This window comes from Notothenia rossii (assembly GCF_949606895.1).
Source record: "Notothenia rossii genome assembly, chromosome: 9".
Classification (NCBI taxonomy): Eukaryota; Metazoa; Chordata; class Actinopteri; order Perciformes; family Nototheniidae; genus Notothenia; species Notothenia rossii.
Genome location: NC_136907.1, coordinates 64,506,480 through 64,526,858, shown reverse-complemented (window position 1 = coordinate 64,526,858; position 20,379 = coordinate 64,506,480). Strand labels below are relative to the sequence as shown.

Genomic DNA, 20,379 nt, shown 5'->3' with positions numbered 1-20,379 from the left:
TGGTGCTGTGAAACAATAATAAACTCTTACTACCTTACAAACATAACAATTCACAGATTGAAATAGTGTCCTGCTAGTATACGAGACAAAACCTGTAACATCAGATTGGCCTACTTGTTCTCAAAGTACAGATTTAAGGCAGTCTTGGGAGAGAACATCCGCAGTCATCATTCTGGGCATACATCGCCCTCTGCTGGCATTCAACAGCAAAGACTGAGGAGAATCTGGCTCTCTTGACATACCAAATTGGACAAATGCATACAAGGCCATCTTTTAAAAACACACAACAAATGGTTATTTACTTTCATATATCTTTATTTTCTGAGTTTCATTTAAAATTGTAGGAAAGAAACATGTGACAATACAATAAATACATTTAGTATTTTTCCATTTACAAAGGTCAAGGAAATGAAAGCAGTCCCTGTGTGGCAACATTATTTCACTACTAGGGAACTGCAGGGATCTATACTATTTTGACCCCTCAAGATGTGCAAATCACTCATTTCTATTCCACTATAGCACCATACCCAAGTGACGATGAAACAGACAAACACTTATAACTTTCAATATCCATCAGAAGTAAACATGCTTTCACCAAATCAATTTGAGTGAAAAAAAAAAAATAATTAAGTGAAACATGACCTATATTAATGCAATAATAATAATAATAATAATAATAATAAACTGGTGGCAAGAGGCATAGTCCAATATCAGATCAGGCTAGATTAACTGTCAAGAGCTTTAGAGGTCAGTAGTGACCACAGGAGTAACTCCCTGGATCAGCAAAGTTGGGCCGAGGTCTCTACTCAACATGTCCACTTGGTGGAGGTAGGTACAGTAAAGGCTTGTGTCTGCTGGTGGCCGGGGCAAATACAGGAAACGCACAGCAGGCTTAGGGGCACCGTGTCTTCGTATCAAATTGTTGACAGCACAGATATATTCATCTGTCATCTGAGCAGCATTGTTGGGAAATATTTGGAAAACGTCTTCCTTCTCAACTTCCTCTTGTCTCTCCATCTCCTCGTTCAGCAAAGACTCTGCCAGATTCCCCCCTACTTTTCCTCCTCGTCTCTGCCAGTGTAGCTCCACCACTTGGTCCCACGCCACCATCTGCACCTGAGCTGAAATCCTTAGCTCCTTTAGCATCGACCGGAGCTTCTTCTCCTCCTCTTTCTTCAGACTGCAACCAGCTTCCACACACAAGAAGAGGCGGAGTCGTGCATGCTTCCAGGCACGGGTCTCTTGAAGCACGCAGGCCAGCTGCAGTAAGAACAGTGAGCAGATGTCGACGTAAGCGCGGCTGTCTGGTCGAAGCAGATTCAAAGGCCACACGTCGACAAATGGCCCTGTCATGCGTCGGTGGCTATGAATCTTTTTCCCTGACACCAAGACCTCTCGGTTGAATTGGTTAAAGTTACGAGCCAGAGTCACATTCTTTCCCATTTTGACTGCGTCAGCAATCAGAGACACATATTCCTCTTCCCCAAGGTCTTTTAGGTCGTAGGCACCCCTCACATCAGGGAAGAAGGGAGAGCGTTGCTCGCCGCGGTCTATGGATGGAGTCACTGCATCAAAACCAGTGCCTGTAGACAAGAGCATTTTACCTTGAAGGTCATCTTCAGGGATGCAGTCATCATAAAAACCAAGGACAAGGGTGTTTGGCCTCATTCCGCCTAGAAGCAAACAGACAAATGTATATTTGGATTAGAACTGTTAAGTTTGCATTTTACGCAACTATATTTCAATAATGAAAATAAAACATTGCCATAGAGTTGCAATTGAAACTTGCCTACCAAAGCCTGTGATGAAAAGCAAGTTCTGAACTCCATGTCGGACAGAGTTCGCCAGGGTAAGGTTGACAAAAGCCTTTATGTTGAGATGATCCACTAGAGACAGCCAGGAGTCATAACGGCTCTGCAGAGGATCAGATGGCAACCCATCTGCAGAAACACACACATAATCTCAAAAGTGTGCTTAAAAGAACCATCCTGCATTAATTCTAATGTTGAAACATTTACACAGTGGAGGAAAAAGGCTCCTTAGAGGCTTTAAAAAGCAAAACCCGATCGTAAAGCCTTCAGTAGCTGAGTTTTTAATAATATAAAGTTTGGGTTTCATATGACACATTAACACAAAACTAGTTATGCATCCATCTTCTACCTACACAATTCTTACCAAGTAAACCCAGCTTTACATGTCCTAGTACATAGAGGCCACTCTTCTTCAGGTCATTAATAAAGGTCATGAGACCTGTACAGCTTCGAGGGTTAGCCACCATCAATAACAGCTGGGGCCTCCAGAACTTCACATGGTCCTTACGCACATCCAACATCAACAGGTACTTGCGCACCTGAGGGAATAAAGATGTGATGATGTAGTTATTCATACAAACTTCCATCATATTGTAGTTTCAGTGAGACAATAGCTTGTTTGTGACACCTGGTGGAAGATGAGCGCCTGGCTGATGTAGCCCCAGTTGCTGATAGGACCAAGGTAGTGGATAAGCATCAGCAGCAGCAGCATAAAGGCTATGCTGCCAAATGCATAAATGGCATTGATCAGGAACATCATGACCAGTGAGCCAAGAATGCCCAGCGTGCAGGTATGCCATGTAAAACAACGGAACGAGGGTCTGAAAAACAAAAACAAATATCATGACAGAATGTGGATTGAAAAATACCTTTATTTTGGAATCATCCAAAAGAAAACAGAAAGCGTTCAAATATCCTGTACCGTACCTGAAGTTTGGTGCAGAAGCCAATTCAAGAGCCAAACAGGCCAGGTTCACAGCAGCATAGACCAACAAGAAGAAGATGGTTACAATACTAGCAATGGTGTTCAATTGACCAGCGAACAGCACCACCTAGTGGAATAAATAAGAAACAACAGTTTGGCTTACAGATCTTATCAATATGTTTTATATCTTGTGCTGCTCTGATCTCATTCAGGTTACAGCTACACATTTTAAACATTCACAAATACAATTTGCAATATTGTAGCAACCAAAAGTATGTAAACCCAGAACAATGTATACAAACAATACATCACTCAAAACCCACCTGTTCAACACTGCATTCAACAACTGACCCCCCCCCCCCCCCATTTTCTTTTCTTTTTTTTTTTATGTCAAAGCGTCTTTGAGTTTCTAGAAAAGCGCTATACAAGTCTCATGTATTATTATTATTACAAGTCCCACAATCTAGACTGCATGAACCACCCTGTGAAACAGCCTAACTGTTTTTCATAAAAAGCTATACTATGCAAGCCCATCAACTCCAAGAATCAACAAATCTTGCTATCCTTGCTAGGTCATATGCTTATAAGAAGTGGCATGGTAGTGAAATGAAGAGTTCACTTACTAGTTTAGCTGGAAAGTACCCTGCTCAGTCTCCCTGGGCACACCTTTCAAGCTTCATTTGACAATTGGTCAACCAATCCGAAGCGGAGTAAATAATGTTTTGCACCAAAAGATGAAGGGGCAGTAGATCCGAATCTGACAGTGATCCATCAGATTGGCAGCTGCTAATTTATTTGCCTCAATTCCAGCTTTACTGATCCTTTTAACTCCACACAGGGCATCACTGCATTTTCTAAACGTTACTGAAATCAACACCTGTATATTTATATAGCTTTAATAATATTTGACTGCCCTTTATTGTTCTTCTCTAGTTATTAATAATGGTTCGTGGATGGCTTTGTGTGTATTTGTAAAAAAACTCAGTTTGGAGAGTTGCTAAAAAGTAATTTTACAAGCAAATATGTGAACGAAGTCACTAAACTAACATGCAAAGAATTATGGTGGAACAGGAAGGGGGATAGAGTATAGCAATGTCAGCTTTAGTAGAGCTCAAGGAGAGTCACTCTCAATGTTATGCACAGAGGAAAACTGTCCCCACTCCTCACACATTCCTAGCTTACCTGTACAAGCAGCCAGGACACAAGCACAGAGAACCAGGGGTTCCCACTCAGAGAGGTTTTCCTAACCAGGGCCAGGAAACCACCTGTAGAAATGTAAAGCATTATCATAAGAAATAGTCACTGTTATTGCTTCTGAATCAGATAAACAACTGAGTCACACTGCACTCGCCCGTACGCCCAACACACAATGATAGGATTTTTGTTCTGCTTCTTCAGAGAAAAGGCAAGACTGGAAGCCATCTGTTGTCAAACGATGCTTTCCAGATGAACATGCCTCCACTTGAGAAACAAGACATGATGAAATTAATAACAAGTGTCAAGTTCTCACATTTTACATGGGAGGCCTCTTTCAACAGATGGCTGATTATTAAAACGTTGACTCAGCTTTATAAAAGACCAGCTGGAGTTTGATATGCTTTTGTATGCTATGAATCAACTATTTAGCCCTGATCTTAACCAAAACAAGCAGGAGAAGCAGTTTAAATCTTCTCACTACAGAAAAAGTCGAGGCCAAATTAGCTGAATCCCCAATCTGCAAATAACTCGGCAGCAGAGTAATGCAGCAATAACCTCACCAAACAGGTTGTCTTTGGAGAGGGCATACAGGATCCTGGAGGCCCCTATCAGGTTACTCATGGCAGCAGAAATGGTGGAGGAGTAAATCCCAATTGTCACCAGTGGTGGCCATATATTGATGTCTCCCAGGAAATTGTAGTCTTTTTGGAGAAGGTTACTAAGGACAATAGAAAGATGTTAAAAAATAGACCACATTATCAAACTTAATGTGTTAATAAAGCCAGATAATTTTTAAGCATTGACATTAACCGATTTAAGTGACTACAGGGTTCTGATATTTTTTTTTTTATATAAATCAATAGCATTCAACGGAGCACTGCTTAATGTGTTTGACCGTGTGAGTGTGTTTTACCGTTCACAGGACCCCGCAACCAGCAGACTCAGCACATTGTATGTAATGAAAGTTGTAAGAACAGCAGCAAGCGTTCCTCTTGGGATGGCATAGCTGGGGTTTTTCAGGTCACCTGGAAATCAGATAACAAAAGTTGATTATTAAAAACAGACTGTAATCTATTAAAGCTATAATCTGCTATACATCTGTCAAGTACTGTGTCTTCGATTGGGGGTTGGATCCACCAATTTCACACAGTTCTAGACCTGCTTTAACTCATTTTTAAAGGCTTTTCTCCAAGAGGTTGCAGAACAATTTGGTCTACATTTATTATTGATGTGAAATGTACTTTACTAAATCCTTTTCCATCAAAGAATGTATTTATTGAGGTTGTTTGAAAGCCATCTTACCTGACATGTTGGATCCTGCCATGATCCCAGTGCAGCCATTGAACATGACTGCAAACACTTTGGCAAAACTCATCATGGCACCAGTGGTGTAGTCTACTGTGTAATTGGCTAGAAGGAGTGATAGGAGGCCGGATTAGTTATAAAAGTAAAGGCTCACTTAGACAAACTAAAAGGGATTTCTGGCATGCTACATACATTGTTTGCTTCTTCTGCTTAAATAAAACCAAAGTCCTCGATTAACATATTAAAGCTAACGTAATCAAAAGGCTGTGTTTCCTTCAAAACAGGTCCAATATTCTTTAAATAGATTTAAGATGATGAGGGCATAAACAATTCTAAGTTAATACATCTAACAATATGAAACAACACTTACGCAATAGATTGCCCTCAAAGGTGTGGCGCCGGAAGCCAGTATAATTTGCGGTTCTCGTGCTGGTACCGTTCAGCCCAGAATTCCCTGGCAACATCACCACAATGGGCCCCACAATGATAAAATTGATGAAGATAGTAGTCAACACTACGACGAATATGATGACGATAACAAAGGTGGCTTTGGCATAGATGTGGGCTCCCACCTGTATGGACAGGCCAGTTGGATTTAAGAGTTAGCGATCAATCTTGCCTTGATGACAATTACATTTAAAAAATGTCATTACTTGTGGCCAATGGAGAAATTTAACAGTTTTCAAAACTCTGCTAAAAGTTTTTTTAAGATAAACATTTGTAAGTGTTGAATTAAATCATCAAAACATATTGTGAAAATTACAAACAACAAAGCATCTAAAAAAGTTTTGTATAAGCATGTGCAGTAAAAATAATAATAATGAAGTCTCACCAAGCAGACAATGAAACAAATGAAAAGCAAGGCAGTGCCGTACAGCAGAGACCACCAGTATCCTGAGGGCAACACCTGGAGACCTGCGACAACTGCAGAACCCTCTGAGGGACGGCAAAACAGGGTTTATTATTGGTATATCAACACACTCATGCCAAGATGTCACACCATGCCCTAACATACTTTACCTTCTGGGATGCCAAAAGTAGACATGATAGCCTCAACCAGACCCAAAACATAGAGAGCACTGCCGCACACATTGGCAAAGAAAAACATGATCCCAATGCTGCCACCAAACTCTGGACCAAGGGCTCGGCTGATCATATCTGGGGATCCAAGTTAAGGGATTCTTTGTGGAAAAAACTATGATTTTACACAATATGTTAGGTTGACAGACATTAGGGCTGAACGATTAATCGATTTTAAATCGAAATTTGAAATGATGCGATTATCAAATCGCAATAGCCTGCGATTGATACGCACCTTCCTAGCCGGAGATATGGCCGCATTTTACAATAAACTTCCGTTGGGTCGCTTAAAAACAAATATCACAAATCGAATCGCAATATCTGTCAGAAAAATCGCAATTAGATTATTACCCCAAATCGTGCAGCCCTAATAGACATGGTTACAGATCAACCACCTGACAGATTTAGACCAAACGCAAGCCTGTACCATACAGTTGTGGATAAATCAAAACCTAGGAAGAAATGAAAAGCAGGAACTTTTTTTTTTCCTTAATCCATTAGACAGGCTTAATAAACAGCAGACACCCGAGTGAGGCTTTTAAACTGCAGCACAAGTCTCTCTGGGCAGCAAAGGATACAGTAGGCTCCTCCAGCATCTAAAGCCCCATTCGTGGAGATGGCACAGACGGAAAGCACTGTCATTGTGATAATTAGGTAGGCCACTAGGAACATCACAATGGACTGATAGACCCCTGCTTGACCCACAACAAATCCTACAAGAGGTAGGAGGAAATAGGATTAGTAATGTAGACCAATGTTCAACTTTAGGCCTGAAGCGTTACGGCCCGTCCACACACAGGCATGAAAAAAATCTTTCAAAGTTTCGCCCATTCACTTGAATGGGGTGACGTAGAAGAGTTTTAATCTTCGCCGAACTGCATTGTGGGGAGCGGAGCGTGGCTTTGCAAGCATCGTGAGCATCAAAAGTTGAGCAATGTTCAACTTTTGATGCTTCCGATGCTTGCGAAGCTGGCATCAGCCAATCAAATCCCGTTTATGCAAATCCCGCCAATGCAAGCGCTAGCCAATCAAACCGCGTGTACTGTATGCAGATACGCTGCGGTCTTTTCCATATTAAAATGGAGGATAAATTAATCATCGCTGTAGGAAATGTCCCAGTCCTTACGACTGCTCTCTGTTCACCTACCGGGACCTAAACCGGAGGAACAAGGCATGGAGGGAGGTGGCAGAGACAGTTGGTGAAATTGGTAGGTTTTCACCTGTTTGGGGAGTTTATATCCAGTTTACTTCGTTTTAACATTGAATGGACAGGCTTTGTATGCCGGGGGCGGGCGGGAGATTCCTGGGAGATTCCTGATTGGTTGTTGTTGGGCGCGTGAAATCGCCAAGCTTCAGACACGCCCAGCATCAAGATTTTTTTCATGCCTGTCACTCAGAGTCCTGCATCGGGTCGGGTATCCGCGGGTACCCGACGGGTGACCCGCAAAAAAGGTGATTTGCGGGTGGTATTTTTTCAAACGCTTTTTTCCGGGTTCGCTTCTGGGTAAAACAAAGATGATGCGGGTCCGGTTGCGGGTGTTGCATAATAAATATATTTAAACAATAATCATTTAGTTTAATGTTTAAATCCTCAGACCTCTCCTCCGCGGGACCGAGCATAATCATAACCTCTGCAGTGAATCTATCTGCTGCTGAGCGCACCACATTCTGAATGGCTGAGGTGAAGCTCTCTAGCGGAGAATACAGCATTTTCAATAACTCTTCCTCAAGAGCGAAATCCAACGTCTGGGAGGCTTTTGGTGTCATCCTAGATGGAGAAGATAAACAACATCCCAGGCTTTTTGAGCCAAATATGCAACTGCGTGTGTTAATAATTGCACGTTGTCACTGCTTATATGCGGGTTCGGGTCGGGTTGCGGATCTTGTGCCAGCGGGTCGGGTTGCGGAACTAATTGGCAATATGTGCGGGTAGCGGGGCGGGTTCGGTATTGCACGTCACGGGTGCGGGGCGGGAGCGGGTCTTGAAAATCAGACCCGTGCAGGACTCTGCTGTCACTACAGGCATGAAAAAATCTTGAAGCTGGGCGTGTCTGAAGCTTGGCGATTTTTTGCGAGCAACCAATCACATGAATCTCCCGCCCCCGACATACAAAGCAATAGCAATGTTAAAACGAAGTAAACTGGATATAAACTCTCCAAACAGGCGAAAAAACGATCAGTTTCACCCACTGTCTCTGCCACCTCCCTCCATGCCTGGTTCCTCCGGTTTGTATCCCGGTAAATAGTTCCGGTCGTAAAGAACCGGCTGATTTGCTACCGTAATATCTCGTTTGGAATATGAGGAAATGAACTGCGGTCTGGCTCTCCCAGCTTGCACGCGGTTTGATTGGCTGAGCTTGCACTGGCGGGATTTGCATAAACGGAATTTGATTGGCTGATGCCAAGCATCGAGCCTCAAAAGTTGAACATTGTTCAACTTTTGATGCCGATAGATGCTCGTGATGCTTGCAAAGCCATGCCATGCTCCCCACAATGCAGTTCGGCGAAGATTCAAAATCTTCTACGTCACCCCATTCAAGTGAATGGGCGAAGCGTTGAAAGCATTTTTTGATGCCTGTAGTGTAGACGTACCGTCAGCTTGCAAAGCCATGCCATGCTCCCCACAATGCAGTTCGGCGAAGATTAAAAATCTTCTACGTCACCCCATTCAAGTGAATGGTCGAAGCGTTGAAAGCATTTTTTGATGCCTGTAGTGTAGACGTACCGTGTGTGTGGACGGGCCGTTCTGTTTGCAAAGTTACATGCAAGATCATTTTACAGATTGAATTTGTTTAAAGTAATTTAATCATATTACATTATTCCACCTGTGTCTAGTGATGGAATTAAGAGTAAATTACTTAAGGTTCTTGGGAATTTGGACAATTCATTGGACCAAACCAAACAAGCAAGCTGAAGTTGTTACCATGGGTGCTGGGAAACTTTGATTAGTATTTTTCACATTTTAGCTAAACATTAAATATATCATTGAAAAAAGACAACGGATACATGAATATGTAGCTAAGAAAATAATGGATTATAATACAACGATGACACATATGCAAGTGATATTATTTGCATTTTATCTGGACTTAAATGTAGTTATGGTAGTGATTTTCGAGGCTTGCAGCCACTACTAAAATGGATACAATTTCCTTGTAAGCCTCCACCACCTGACTATTAAAAAAGAGAACACACCATACCGCCAGCCAATTTAGCCGGGAGGAACCTTTTTCAAACTATTCGTTCATTTATACATTTGTTCAGTCTAACACGGAATGTTTGGGAAATTAACAATCAAACCAAAGTTTAACATTTATTTGCACTCTGTTACTCACCAATTCGCAGAAATACAACGACGCTAAACATGGACAGTAGCGTTGGTATGACCACGCCAAACACCACTCCGAGCTTCCGGTCGCCCGTCTCCTTGGCCCATAGACCATGCCATAGACGGCCTTTACCCGCCTTGGCCTTGCTACGGTCGGGGACATTTTTCGGCTCCGGGCTGGTGCTTCCGCTGGTAAGTCGGTAATGTAGAAGAGGAGTCTTTTCCGACATGGTAGATAAGTTAGTAGTAATTACCGATACATTCAGCTCGCTGGTTTCAACTGAACAGCACAGTTTCAACCGGCTCTTGCTAGCTATGGTGACATTTTCCAAAGTTCGAATCAGCAGTTAGCTAACTTAGTCGAGGAACCGTCATAAACCTCCACCGACCCTCATCACCTTCTGCAAGTAATGAGGTAGGGTGTGCTCATGATCAGACGACACCGCCTCCTGTAATGGGCTCATCCAATCAGTTCTAGTTTCTCCTTAATTAATCCACCGGTTACTTTGTTTAGCATTTAGCTAGCCCAAACACCCTAGCCTACCTACATAACTAGCTTTTGCAGTTTCCTGCCTGAAAGACTGGAACAACTTTCTTTTGAATGTGTAACTACACTGTCATCTTAACGTAGTTCCAAACAGCTCTGTTGCGTTGTCTTTGTGGATTCAAACATTGCATTGATTGAATCTAATTCCTATGCATGAGTACTTATTATGCAGATCGGCCCATTTCAGAATAATATATTATTTTCTTTATAATTTAATGACTTTGTATGTGTACTTTGTGAATGCTGATTCAGGTGTAACTAAAGTCTTATTTAATCTTATTACATTTCACATTATTAATCCATCCAAATCTGCTAAGTAATTTAATGTATTAAATTGGGGTAGTAGTAAAAAATAGCAATAGCAACAATAGGAAATACTCAAGTTAAGTACAAGTCCCTTTAAAATGGTCTTATGTGCAGTACTTGTGTAAATGTATTTAGTTACTTAACACCACTGCTAACTACCTAACCAGCTAACTAACTAACTAAGCACAAAATAAATACAATAATTATTCCATAAATGGCTGTATAAAATCATAGTTTATTGCATATTATATTGTTTTGACAAACATCAACTAAATAATGTCCTCTTAAAATGACAAATCTGGATATACATATACAAATTCACTGAGGCACACAAGATACATTTCCTAAATTAAAATATGAAATACATAGAAAAAGGCACAAATCTACAGCAAATCAATAAACTTTAAAATAAAAAATGTAAACAGAGATATCTAAAAGTGCAATGAGAATAAACAGTTGCTCTCTAAACCAGGAACACTTGACCAGTCGGCATAAGTCCCCAGTAAGTGAACTCTATTTTTCAAATTAAGCAAATGTGCAAGGACTTGCAGTATTTGGATATAAAACAATGTGAAATAAAACTATTTGCAACTGGATGGTTTGTACGTTTTCCTCAGCTTTGCAAACCTTGCCACCACTAAAGATCACAACAAATCTGAAAAATAAAATGAATCCAAATCAGGTTGACTTTTTGCAGATTGTAGGCTTGTCATAGTTCCATTGGCTGAGAACAAACTTTAAAGCATCCATAGTTTAGTAGATTCATTAAAAAGAACTGCCTTTCTGTTATACATTCATTTGTCCATGATACTTTAATTGCGCTTAACGACCAGCAGAAAAGGATGTATTTCTTCTTTATCCTCTTAAAAAGTTATACATTATATAAATAAAGCAAACTTTTCACCTATACAACATTTGAGATCTACAACAAAGTGCATAAACATGTGGAACAGGGAAAGGAGAATATCCGGATCTTTCTGACAGTTTTGCTCTGTTGGATTGTCATTCTTCTTTTATCGCCCTGGGGGGAGCAGTTTGAAGAACATTAGGTCCACTTTATTTGTTCATATATTAATTGGAATTGCATCTGTCTTCCAGGTTAATGACAAACCGCTCTAGTTTGCCTGAGATTAGTTGGTTGTAGTTCAACAGGACTGTGCTCAGACTCTGGGTGCTTCGAGGAACACATGACAGTCCTGGACTCACTGCTGGCCCCTGCTGGTCCAAACAGAAAAGATCATTGTTATAACAAAACCGAACATGAACAAAAGAGAAAGAGGCCATCCGTGTTGCACTGTGTCTCACTGGGAAAGTATGCACTGCTATCTTCTTCTTGTCCTGAGGAAGGAAGGCTTGGGGTCACTAAACATAACATCATCACTCCCAGGGCACATAGTATCTAGTAAGTCACAGATTTATGAGAAACCAGGATATTTCCACACCAGAGGAAACTGATAATGGCTCTAAATCAGTGAGAGAGAACTCCATCAACACGTTTTCACTCACTTTGTTTGAATGTTCTTGCCAGATTCTGTCTGATATCAGGCAACATGTGATCATCAACACACTGATGCATTTATTTGTCTTTCTTTTTGTGTGAGTTGTAGACCGAGTTAACTTTGATTTGGTGATTTACAGGCAAAAAGGCATCCAGATGCAAAAAGTAAAAGTTTCCAAGAAGCTTTTTATTGTCTACATGGTGTACAACTTGATTTTCTAAATTGTGGAATAGATATTTAAATTATTATATGTATCCACAACATTCAGACATTTTCCAGCTAAATCAATAGTAGTTTTAACCTCCACATGTCTACTAATCTCCAACAAATCACCAAATCATTGCTTGTAATCTTATTTGCATGCAGTTTGTCACTGTGACTGCCACCTACACTCAGCTGAAGGTGTGTGAGAATGAGCTGGTAGTTGTTGATGTTGTTCTCCAGTCTCTGCAGAAGTGAAGCAGCACATCCCGGCTGGCTTTGGGCTTTGAACACCTTCACACTTTCAACAAGAAGCTTCAAGGATGCAACGATGTCTCCTCTCTTCTCCTGGTCCTGAGGTAACAAATACATACAGAAATATGTTTTAGAGGACATTACCAAGACAATCGTATTTTTAAAGATAAGTCAATTCTCATTAAACCAATAGTAAGCAAGCAAGAAAAGCATTGTTTTGAGGATTTTGGTCTCAACTATGTGCCAACATACTGATATGTTTTCCCAAGATGCTACGTGAAGCTCGGTACAGGGTAGCTGAACCGGGGTGGAGAGCGTTGTCGAGCCATAACATTCACTCTGCAAGGAAGGGAGACATGTAGGAGACAATTGATAGACAACTTGGACTAGGGAGAGACAGGCTGATGGGAGACATGGGGGAGAAAAGCAGAGAAATGTTGGTAAAATGTATCTGTGACAGTCATATCCTCACCAGTGCACTCTCCAGCTCTGCCACAATGTTAATAGCCCGCCTGGCACCTTTATTACACACAAATTCTATGGGCTTTGTCCCAGCATCCCGCAGTTCAGAGGCTACCATAAAGAGCAGCAGGAGTCCTAGGCAAACACAAACACACACTAAGCTAAGGTGCCACAAGTCAGCTTGTACATAGCATAAAAATCTTTGTAAATCAAACCTTTCAGACTCACTGCTTAACGCCATGCCCTGCTTGGCCACTCCCGATGAATCCACATTTGTTCCATTAAGAAATATGCCAGGTGGATAATTCCCTGTGTCCTCTGTAGAGAAGCTGTGTGTTCTTTTGGTCTTCTCCCCACTTGATATCCCACCTTCTCATTCAGCAGTGGGAAGTGCAAGCGTTATCTGGAGAGCAGGATGTGCTTCAACTTTCCTGCTGCGCAACATAACAAAATGTTACAGACTGAAAATGGCTTTCATTGATATTAGCGGGACTATTTTGCTTCTCGTTTGGCCAGGGTTGGCTTTCCGAGCGTTGAGTGGGCTGCACTGCTGACTAAAAGGTTAATGATTTATTATTGTGAAAGACTCCATTTGCAAAGCTAACATCAAAATCCCATCACTACTGCTGGAGACTATTTACATTCTGGCACAATTTGCTCCGGCCAATAGAGGTAGCAGCTCAGGTTCAGAATCAGATCATTCACAAAATTGGAGGAAGCTACACAGCCCGCAGTGGGAGGCCTTTTTTTCTTCATTATAGGTGTTTTATACAGATGTGTAGCTTGTTGGTTGTGTTTTAACTGTGTGTGTAATACAAGTTAGGCCCACTTGGAAAATAGTAGTATAGTTATCTAAGGTATAAGTATACCAGATGGACAGATTTTTTTCACGTTATAATTTTATTTTGTAACTTATTTTGTTGTTATTCCACTTAGATGTTCTCCAAGTGGAATATAAGTGCTCCATGTATTCTTACAGGCTTGTGTTCTTTGCATGGGGGACAAGGTGAAATAACTGACTGAGTGATTACCCTTCAAAGGATCGTTTAACAGCCACACTTGCTGCATTTATCACCCAGGAGAAGAATTGAACAAGCGGTCTTCACCCGGATAAACATCCCTCCCTCGGTTTGTAATGCCTTAAGGGCGCAGCTGGAAGAGGCGACAGGCTCCATTTCAACTGACATGTGGGGGGTTGAGGAGGTATATTAGCTGTCAACGACATGGATAAGAGAAAACATGAGGCAATGCACCATCCATCTTCATTTCAGACACACTGTTCAACACCATCACCCCTGCCCAGCCTGGACATTGACTGAGCCCCTGATCATTTCTATTTTGGCCAAGACGTTTATTTGTGTCATAATTAAGACGCATGCTCTCTAATATTAAACCCCAAGAGTGTGTGTGCTTGTGTGTGCTGTCACATACAAAAAGAGAGAGGAGGAGAAGCAGAAAGGAAGAGAGAAGAGAGCTTCAACACTTTCATGCTTTGCGTTCCCCCCTCCAAGCCTCCTGCTATCTCTGCCGACAAACCCCACTGCCGTTAATTAAGACGAATGCGCGCCGCGGCTCCGCAGACAATGACCGGAGCACATGGATTTCTGCACACGAGGATCAAACTGCGGGCCATGGCACTGACGGTACCAGCATTGCATCACGGACACGACACCCGGTACCCCGCTGCCCCCTCCCACCTCAAGTGGAACAGATGAGTAGACTGTAGCGTCTTTTCAGAGTTTATTTGCCTCACAATCCCATTCAGCCGCGCTCTCATACGGCTAGATCTTGTCGCTCCTGGTCTCCAAAACAGCCAGCAGCTGCCTGCTCCGCTGTGCGCTGTTTTGGAGGCGCAAAACCGGTAATTACGCGCCGTGTTGACAAGTTTGGTGCGGTGCTGCATGGTTTGCGCATTAGCGACTGGCCAGTTTGTGGAATCTACCGAGATTTTTCTCCGGTGGAGTGAAGTGTGATTTCCCCGGGAACCATTTGGAGACCTTCGTTGCCTGATCACAACATCCATTAGTGTGCTCACTTCAACCTGTAGCTGTGTGCCCTTTAATTTCAGTTTGTATTCCGTCAAGGCACAATGGAGGGACACAGCTGACGGTTTTGAATCCGTAGCCCGAGGAGAAGAGAAGAAAAAGGAGGAGGAAAACAGGGGAAACCGTAAGTATGTTTCCTCTCTCTTTTTCTCTTCAAAGTGAATAATGCATTTGTGTCTCCAGAACTTTGTTCATATCTAGCTCAAGGGCAAATGGTAATTGAAGGTCTGATTGTGTTATGGTGTATTTGCTGCTGTCCTGAGGTCATTTTGTGAGTTTTTTTCTGTCAGGTGATGCCAACATGAATGACATTTGAAAAACTTGCCATTCAAAACAGAAAGGGACACAGGTGGTTGTATGTTGCCACCAATGACTAATTTCATTTTAATTCTGGAGAAGTATTGCAGTAAAATATATGAGAAAATTCATACATTCATTCCTTTTGCAGCCGTGTTTTTCTTTTACTGTTACTTTCAGGCCATGATGAAATCAAATAAATAATGGAAGTTAACACATTTTCTGAGACTTTACCTCTGACCAACAACCAAGACCTAGCTCTCTCTACAATGACACACAATTAATTTACATCTAACTATACCAATCCATCACCTATTTTAACGACAACTATTAATTATTCAAACAATTTTTAATAAGGCCTGGTAAATGGAAGTGACTATTTTCTCATGCACTGTCATCGTTGCATGGATGTTTATTTATTTACAGAAGGACCATTGATCTTTTTGTTCACTATGATACAGACCTGGGGTTATGTGTTTCTTGCTTTTGTATTTTTTTACCAAACCTCCATGCAAAGGTAGGTTTATATTTCTAAAGAGTCCTGTAGAGATGTGGGTCAGTGTGCTGCTGCTCGGGGCAGCAGATCACCTAGTTATTCGCTGCCGGGGCCACTACCCCTTCCTGTCTGTCTGTGCCTGCCAGCTCCCTGATAAAATGAAGTCAGTGACACTCTTTACCCCCAGTTATGAGGGGGGGAAATAATATGAGGACAAGGTGCATACAAACCTGAAGTGCATGAATAGTGAAATGTTTGAATTATGTATTTGTCAGTGTTGGCTTTTGGGTGAAATCCCTCCCATCACTCAGCGGTCTCGGAGGCCTTCGTTCATTCAGGTGCATGCCGACCAGGGTTTTGAACTAGTTGCCTTGCCAACAGCCAATCATTCACAGGGTTGTGTGGGACCGTTTTATCTGTCAGCCAGTCACAAGCAATGACTCCCAGAAGAGTTAAGTCTTTTAACCTGTACAGGATCAGAGAGTTTGATATTCAAATGAAAGCCGGCCTGAGACCAGTCGAATGGTTTCATGTTATGCCATCCATTTGAAACTTGAATGCATTAGTGACCTGCTGCTTTGGTTGTACAATTTAAAAACAATTTTCAGAGTAAGTATTGGTAACAAAGTATATTTGTTGGAGTCTGAGAAAGTTCTGAACTCCTAAAATGTTTAGTGTCCTGTATTTCTCATCCAGCTGAGGGCACATTGGCAAACATGAGGGATGTTTGGCTCTTGGAAAAGCAGCAGCAGTGAATCCTTGGAGCGATCAGGTGTAAGTCTCTCTTGGCACATCTTCAGTAATAGATTTCGCAGCCAATGAGTAGCACCTCCGAAAAGCTTTTTTTTTTATGAAAGCCCAGAGAGATTAGCTCAGAGTATTGAAATACATGTGGCATCTATGAAAAGGAAGTGATCTGAGAATATAGCAAACCTTCATGTGGGAGCTTTCAATGTTGAATACATGTTCTCTGAGGTGATTCTGCAAGCTCACACACAGACACTGAAGTCCCTTTTCACACATGTAGTCTATCCCTGAAATGTTTATGGAAATGTCCTGAATGGGGTAATATATTACCTTTTATTATATCCATAAAATGGAATCGTTTAGAAGACTATACTCATTCTTTATTTTATAATATACCAATTTGAAAATCTACTTGAATACTACTGAGCATTTTAAACTCAAATAATATAAATGCAAAACCGATTTGATTATTTGGACATTTATAATATAACTCCAATATAGCAGACTCCAAAGGCTTTTGTTTTTATTATTCTTCCTTTCTTGCCCTACATGTTGTTACTTGATGTACAATATGTTGTATTTTTATATTATATTTATAATTAATAATAATATTCATATTATGAACTATGTCTCTGTTGAGCTTTATGGCTATTGGCACAAATGTTGCATTACCGCCATCTACTGGACTGTCCCTTGTCCCATCTATTCCAGCATTGCCATGTCCTGTGTGAAAGGTGCAAAACAAAGATGTTCCTGAATACAGTGCATTTGTGAACACCAAAAATCACTGGTTCCTTTAAAGGTTGTTCTTGTAATGTACAGAGGAAGTAGTTGTGAAAGAGGCTTAACACTCCAGACAGTTGTATGGCATGTAGCGTTAACAGGGAGTGTTGTGGCCCATGAGCATGACACATCAATGCAAAATACTTCTTATGGGGCTGTTAGGTCGCCAAGAAGACCACCAAGTGTCCCCACTTGAACATGAGGCAATCTTTAAATTCCGACATGAAGCTCATTCTCATTCTGTTGATTCTACAGGTTTGTGCACTACCGATGGATGACCACCACCAATTTTGTTCTGAGACTCTGCATTTTTAATATATAGCTTGCAAAAGGAGGTAAATTAATACATTTAGTTGCATTATGTGATTTATAAGACACATCAAATGTAGGGAGCTTGGCCCAATGGGAACCAAAAGTCAGTATTTATTGTCTTCTGCTGCATTGACACAGATCAATCTTTATTTGTCTTCATGAGACCCATGTCTGTATGCAAGAGGGAGGCCAACAACTAAAACATACTTTAATGGATTGGGATTCGAAAAGATTATCTGAAATACAGAATTATAAACTGATTTGCAAAAATGGTACCACTCTCCTTGAAACTACTGAGGCAGCATGCCAGTAAGGTGAGGTAATGGCTACTTATAAATACACTAATGGATGCTCAGAAACACTTCTTTATTCGCTTGCTAACGCGATTTTATTGATGTTGTAGATGTCTTTTGACATTGACAAAGCCATGCATCCTCCTGTAAAAGCATCACCCTTGTGAATTACTCATCACACTCAATCACAATCAATCCAGTGATGACTCAAAAAGACATTTGAAAATACCACGCAAAAAACATCATAGCCTACCCTTCACATCATAATTAAACACATCTGCACAAACACACAACTACTAAACTCCAGTTACTCCAGAGAGAGACAGCAGCACAGATAGTCGAGGAGGAGGCGGTGTTTAGCAGTCAAACCGCACCAGCGCTGCTGCGAGGCGCCAGCTACTGAGATACAGCCTGCTCTCATCTGGCACGCGCACACACACACACACAAATAAACACACACACACACATCTCGGTAGCGGCGGCGCTTTCCATCATGCAGGAGGTCTGATAATAAGAAACCTGTTACACGCCGCTCGTGTGATGGCAGGCAGTCGCGCCGGGTCGCACACTAATTAGCGCGCGCTCGTGGCTCCCGGGAGTTTCGGATTGGGTGACTTTAATGAGGACATTGCGGCAATGGTGAAGGACAAGGCCGAAAACCGGACGCTTCAGTATCAGCAAACTTTGGTGAGTTTCGGATGAGGTCATAGTATATGATGCTTTCAGTCATCTGTCAGTCATGTATCGCTGTCATGGAGGCCGGTTTGGCCGCAGGATGGAGGCTCAGCTGCTGCTTGCTCAACTGTGTCCTGTTCGAGGGAAAGGATAGCTTTTTATGGAATATTCCAATAAGATATATCAGAATAGCTTTGTCTTTGTTGGCAGATTTTGTTCCCTTTGTGTATGTTTCACTGCAGCTGCTTTTCATTATTTTACCTTGATCCACAGGTGTTGCATCAATCTTTGCCACTGCCCCCCTTTATAATTCAATTTAGACTTAACCAAGTCAGAACCATTTGCTATCCTCAAAAGAAAAAAAAGCATACAGTAGGCTACCTGGCTATCTTATGTCAGGCCTAACGGGTCATTATTAATATGTGAAAGTCACTGAAATATGAGATTAGAGCTTTACTCTGCTTACTAAGCTCTAATGTATTTTGCTCACGTCCTGTGTCGTCCTTATCTCCTACATTTATCCTGCAGATCTTGTCCCTTCTCATGCCCCCTCATGTATTCTTCTATCAGCTTCCCCTCAGCCCTTCCTGCTTTTTAAAATCGACCCTTTCTACTTATGAACTAAAAGTGGAGTGTTTCTGAATATTAATTGCTTCATGCACCAGTTTTCCCCACTTATGTCCTGGCTGACAATTATACCCTGGAGCACTCCACGCAGGGATATGTATATTCAGATGAAGGGACAGACATACAGGATGGCAGTGAGGCAAATCAGTAGATTAAAGTGTCCTTCCACCCTGATTTGTGAGTCTGACAGTTATCTCTCATCTTCCTTCCTCAGTTTGTGTATTTTCACATGTGCAAAATCTGTTAGTATGTTTTTGTGTTACAGAGGTATTTGTTTGGCTTTCTGTTTGTGTGAAGATCAATGCTGTGCTGTATGTCTCAGTGCAAAAATCAATAGTTGATGTAAAATGGCAGTCGTCTCTGAAGATTGGAAGTGGAACGTGTCATCTGCCCCATCCCTTTCCTTTGACCAGCACTCAGATCAATGGCTTTATCATTCACTCCTTGCATACCAGTCCATTCCCCCCTAAAATAAATGTGTGTTTCTGCACATGCAAGCAATTGTGCTGCTTGTGCCTCAATACTTTCTAAGTGTAAAGCTGCAGCAATATTCATCAAATACCTTTTCCCCCTGGTAAAACAAAGCATCTGGGTTTTCAGATAAATATTAACCACACATTTAAATAGGGAAGGCTCACACAGAGTTTAAGCCTGTGTAGCTGCAGTCTCAAATTGGATTTTGATGTTGACAAAAGGATCCTCTGTCTTCTATTGTTTGCCATCAGCAAGATTTAGAGGAATTTTAGTGGTGGTTTGAATTTCTTGCAACAACTGGAGCTGTGTGGCAGGACTAAGCAGAGGACATGATGCAGATAGAGAAAAATAGAGATGCATCTGATATCATTTCATATCATTCACAGCTACTGTACTAAAAATGGCCATTTCCCTCCAGTATTTAAACTTTTCTGGTTTTCACATTTTATTGGATTTGCTGCTAATTGCCTGTCATGTTTACCAAAACAAGAAACAAAAAGATCTAGTTGTTTTATGGCTGGAGTTGGTGCTGGAGTTTTACAGTCAGTGAGCATTGCTGCGAAAATCCATTAAGATAAAATATGGTGGGAAATTATAAACATATCAAATAAATTAGATGAACGGCTGAATAATAGATTTAATTACATTGCAAACGACCGTGGTTACATTTCCCTTTGTGCAACATCAACACAAAGAAATCAATTATTTCATATG

General features: G+C 41.4%; 3 protein-coding genes across 8 annotated transcripts in view; 1 reads left to right on the top strand and 2 right to left on the bottom strand.

The window, feature by feature from the left end:
- Nucleotides 1-294: 294 nt before the first annotated feature.
- On the bottom strand, nt 295-10,100 carry LOC307019288 (solute carrier family 12 member 9-like). 2 transcript variants are annotated; one of them, XM_079650063.1, is made up of 14 exons: nt 9,654-10,098; nt 6,897-7,031; nt 6,259-6,396; nt 6,071-6,174; nt 5,609-5,810; nt 5,236-5,343; nt 4,847-4,958; nt 4,494-4,651; nt 3,919-4,001; nt 2,739-2,863; nt 2,440-2,632; nt 2,176-2,350; nt 1,794-1,940; nt 295-1,673 (listed from the first exon to the last, which is right to left on the bottom strand). In XM_079650063.1, the coding sequence occupies exons 1-14, from the start codon at nt 9,874-9,876 to the stop codon at nt 742-744; spliced, it is 2,835 nt and encodes a 944-aa protein (XP_079506189.1). In that variant the 5' UTR covers nt 9,877-10,098; the 3' UTR covers nt 295-741. The 2 variants fall into 2 exon arrangements, with proteins under 2 accessions (XP_079506189.1, XP_079506190.1); XM_079650064.1 differs by having other exon boundaries at nt 1,491-1,673; nt 1,790-1,940; nt 9,654-10,100.
- A 614-nt stretch (nt 10,101-10,714) lies between these two features.
- thpo (thrombopoietin) lies at nt 10,715-13,423 on the bottom strand. 2 transcript variants are annotated; one of them, XM_079650076.1, is made up of 5 exons: nt 13,145-13,423; nt 12,927-13,072; nt 12,707-12,793; nt 12,389-12,553; nt 10,715-11,714 (listed from the first exon to the last, which is right to left on the bottom strand). In XM_079650076.1, the coding sequence occupies exons 1-5, from the start codon at nt 13,155-13,157 to the stop codon at nt 11,571-11,573; spliced, it is 555 nt and encodes a 184-aa protein (XP_079506202.1). In that variant the 5' UTR covers nt 13,158-13,423; the 3' UTR covers nt 10,715-11,570. The 2 variants fall into 2 exon arrangements, with proteins under 2 accessions (XP_079506202.1, XP_079506203.1); XM_079650077.1 differs by having other exon boundaries at nt 12,927-13,051.
- A 900-nt stretch (nt 13,424-14,323) lies between these two features.
- The window catches only part of clcn2a (chloride channel, voltage-sensitive 2a), a 47,577-nt gene continuing 41,521 nt past the window's right edge, over nt 14,324-20,379 (top strand). For 3 of the 4 annotated variants that reach the window (XM_079650060.1, XM_079650059.1, XM_079650058.1), the window contains exon 1: nt 18,511-18,576. In XM_079650060.1, the coding sequence (XP_079506186.1) occupies nt 18,526-18,576 (51 nt within the window). In that variant the 5' untranslated portion in view covers nt 18,511-18,525. Of the gene's footprint in view, nt 15,090-18,510; nt 18,577-20,379 lie in introns of those variants that run through there. The other variant, XM_079650061.1, reaches the window with a different exon arrangement.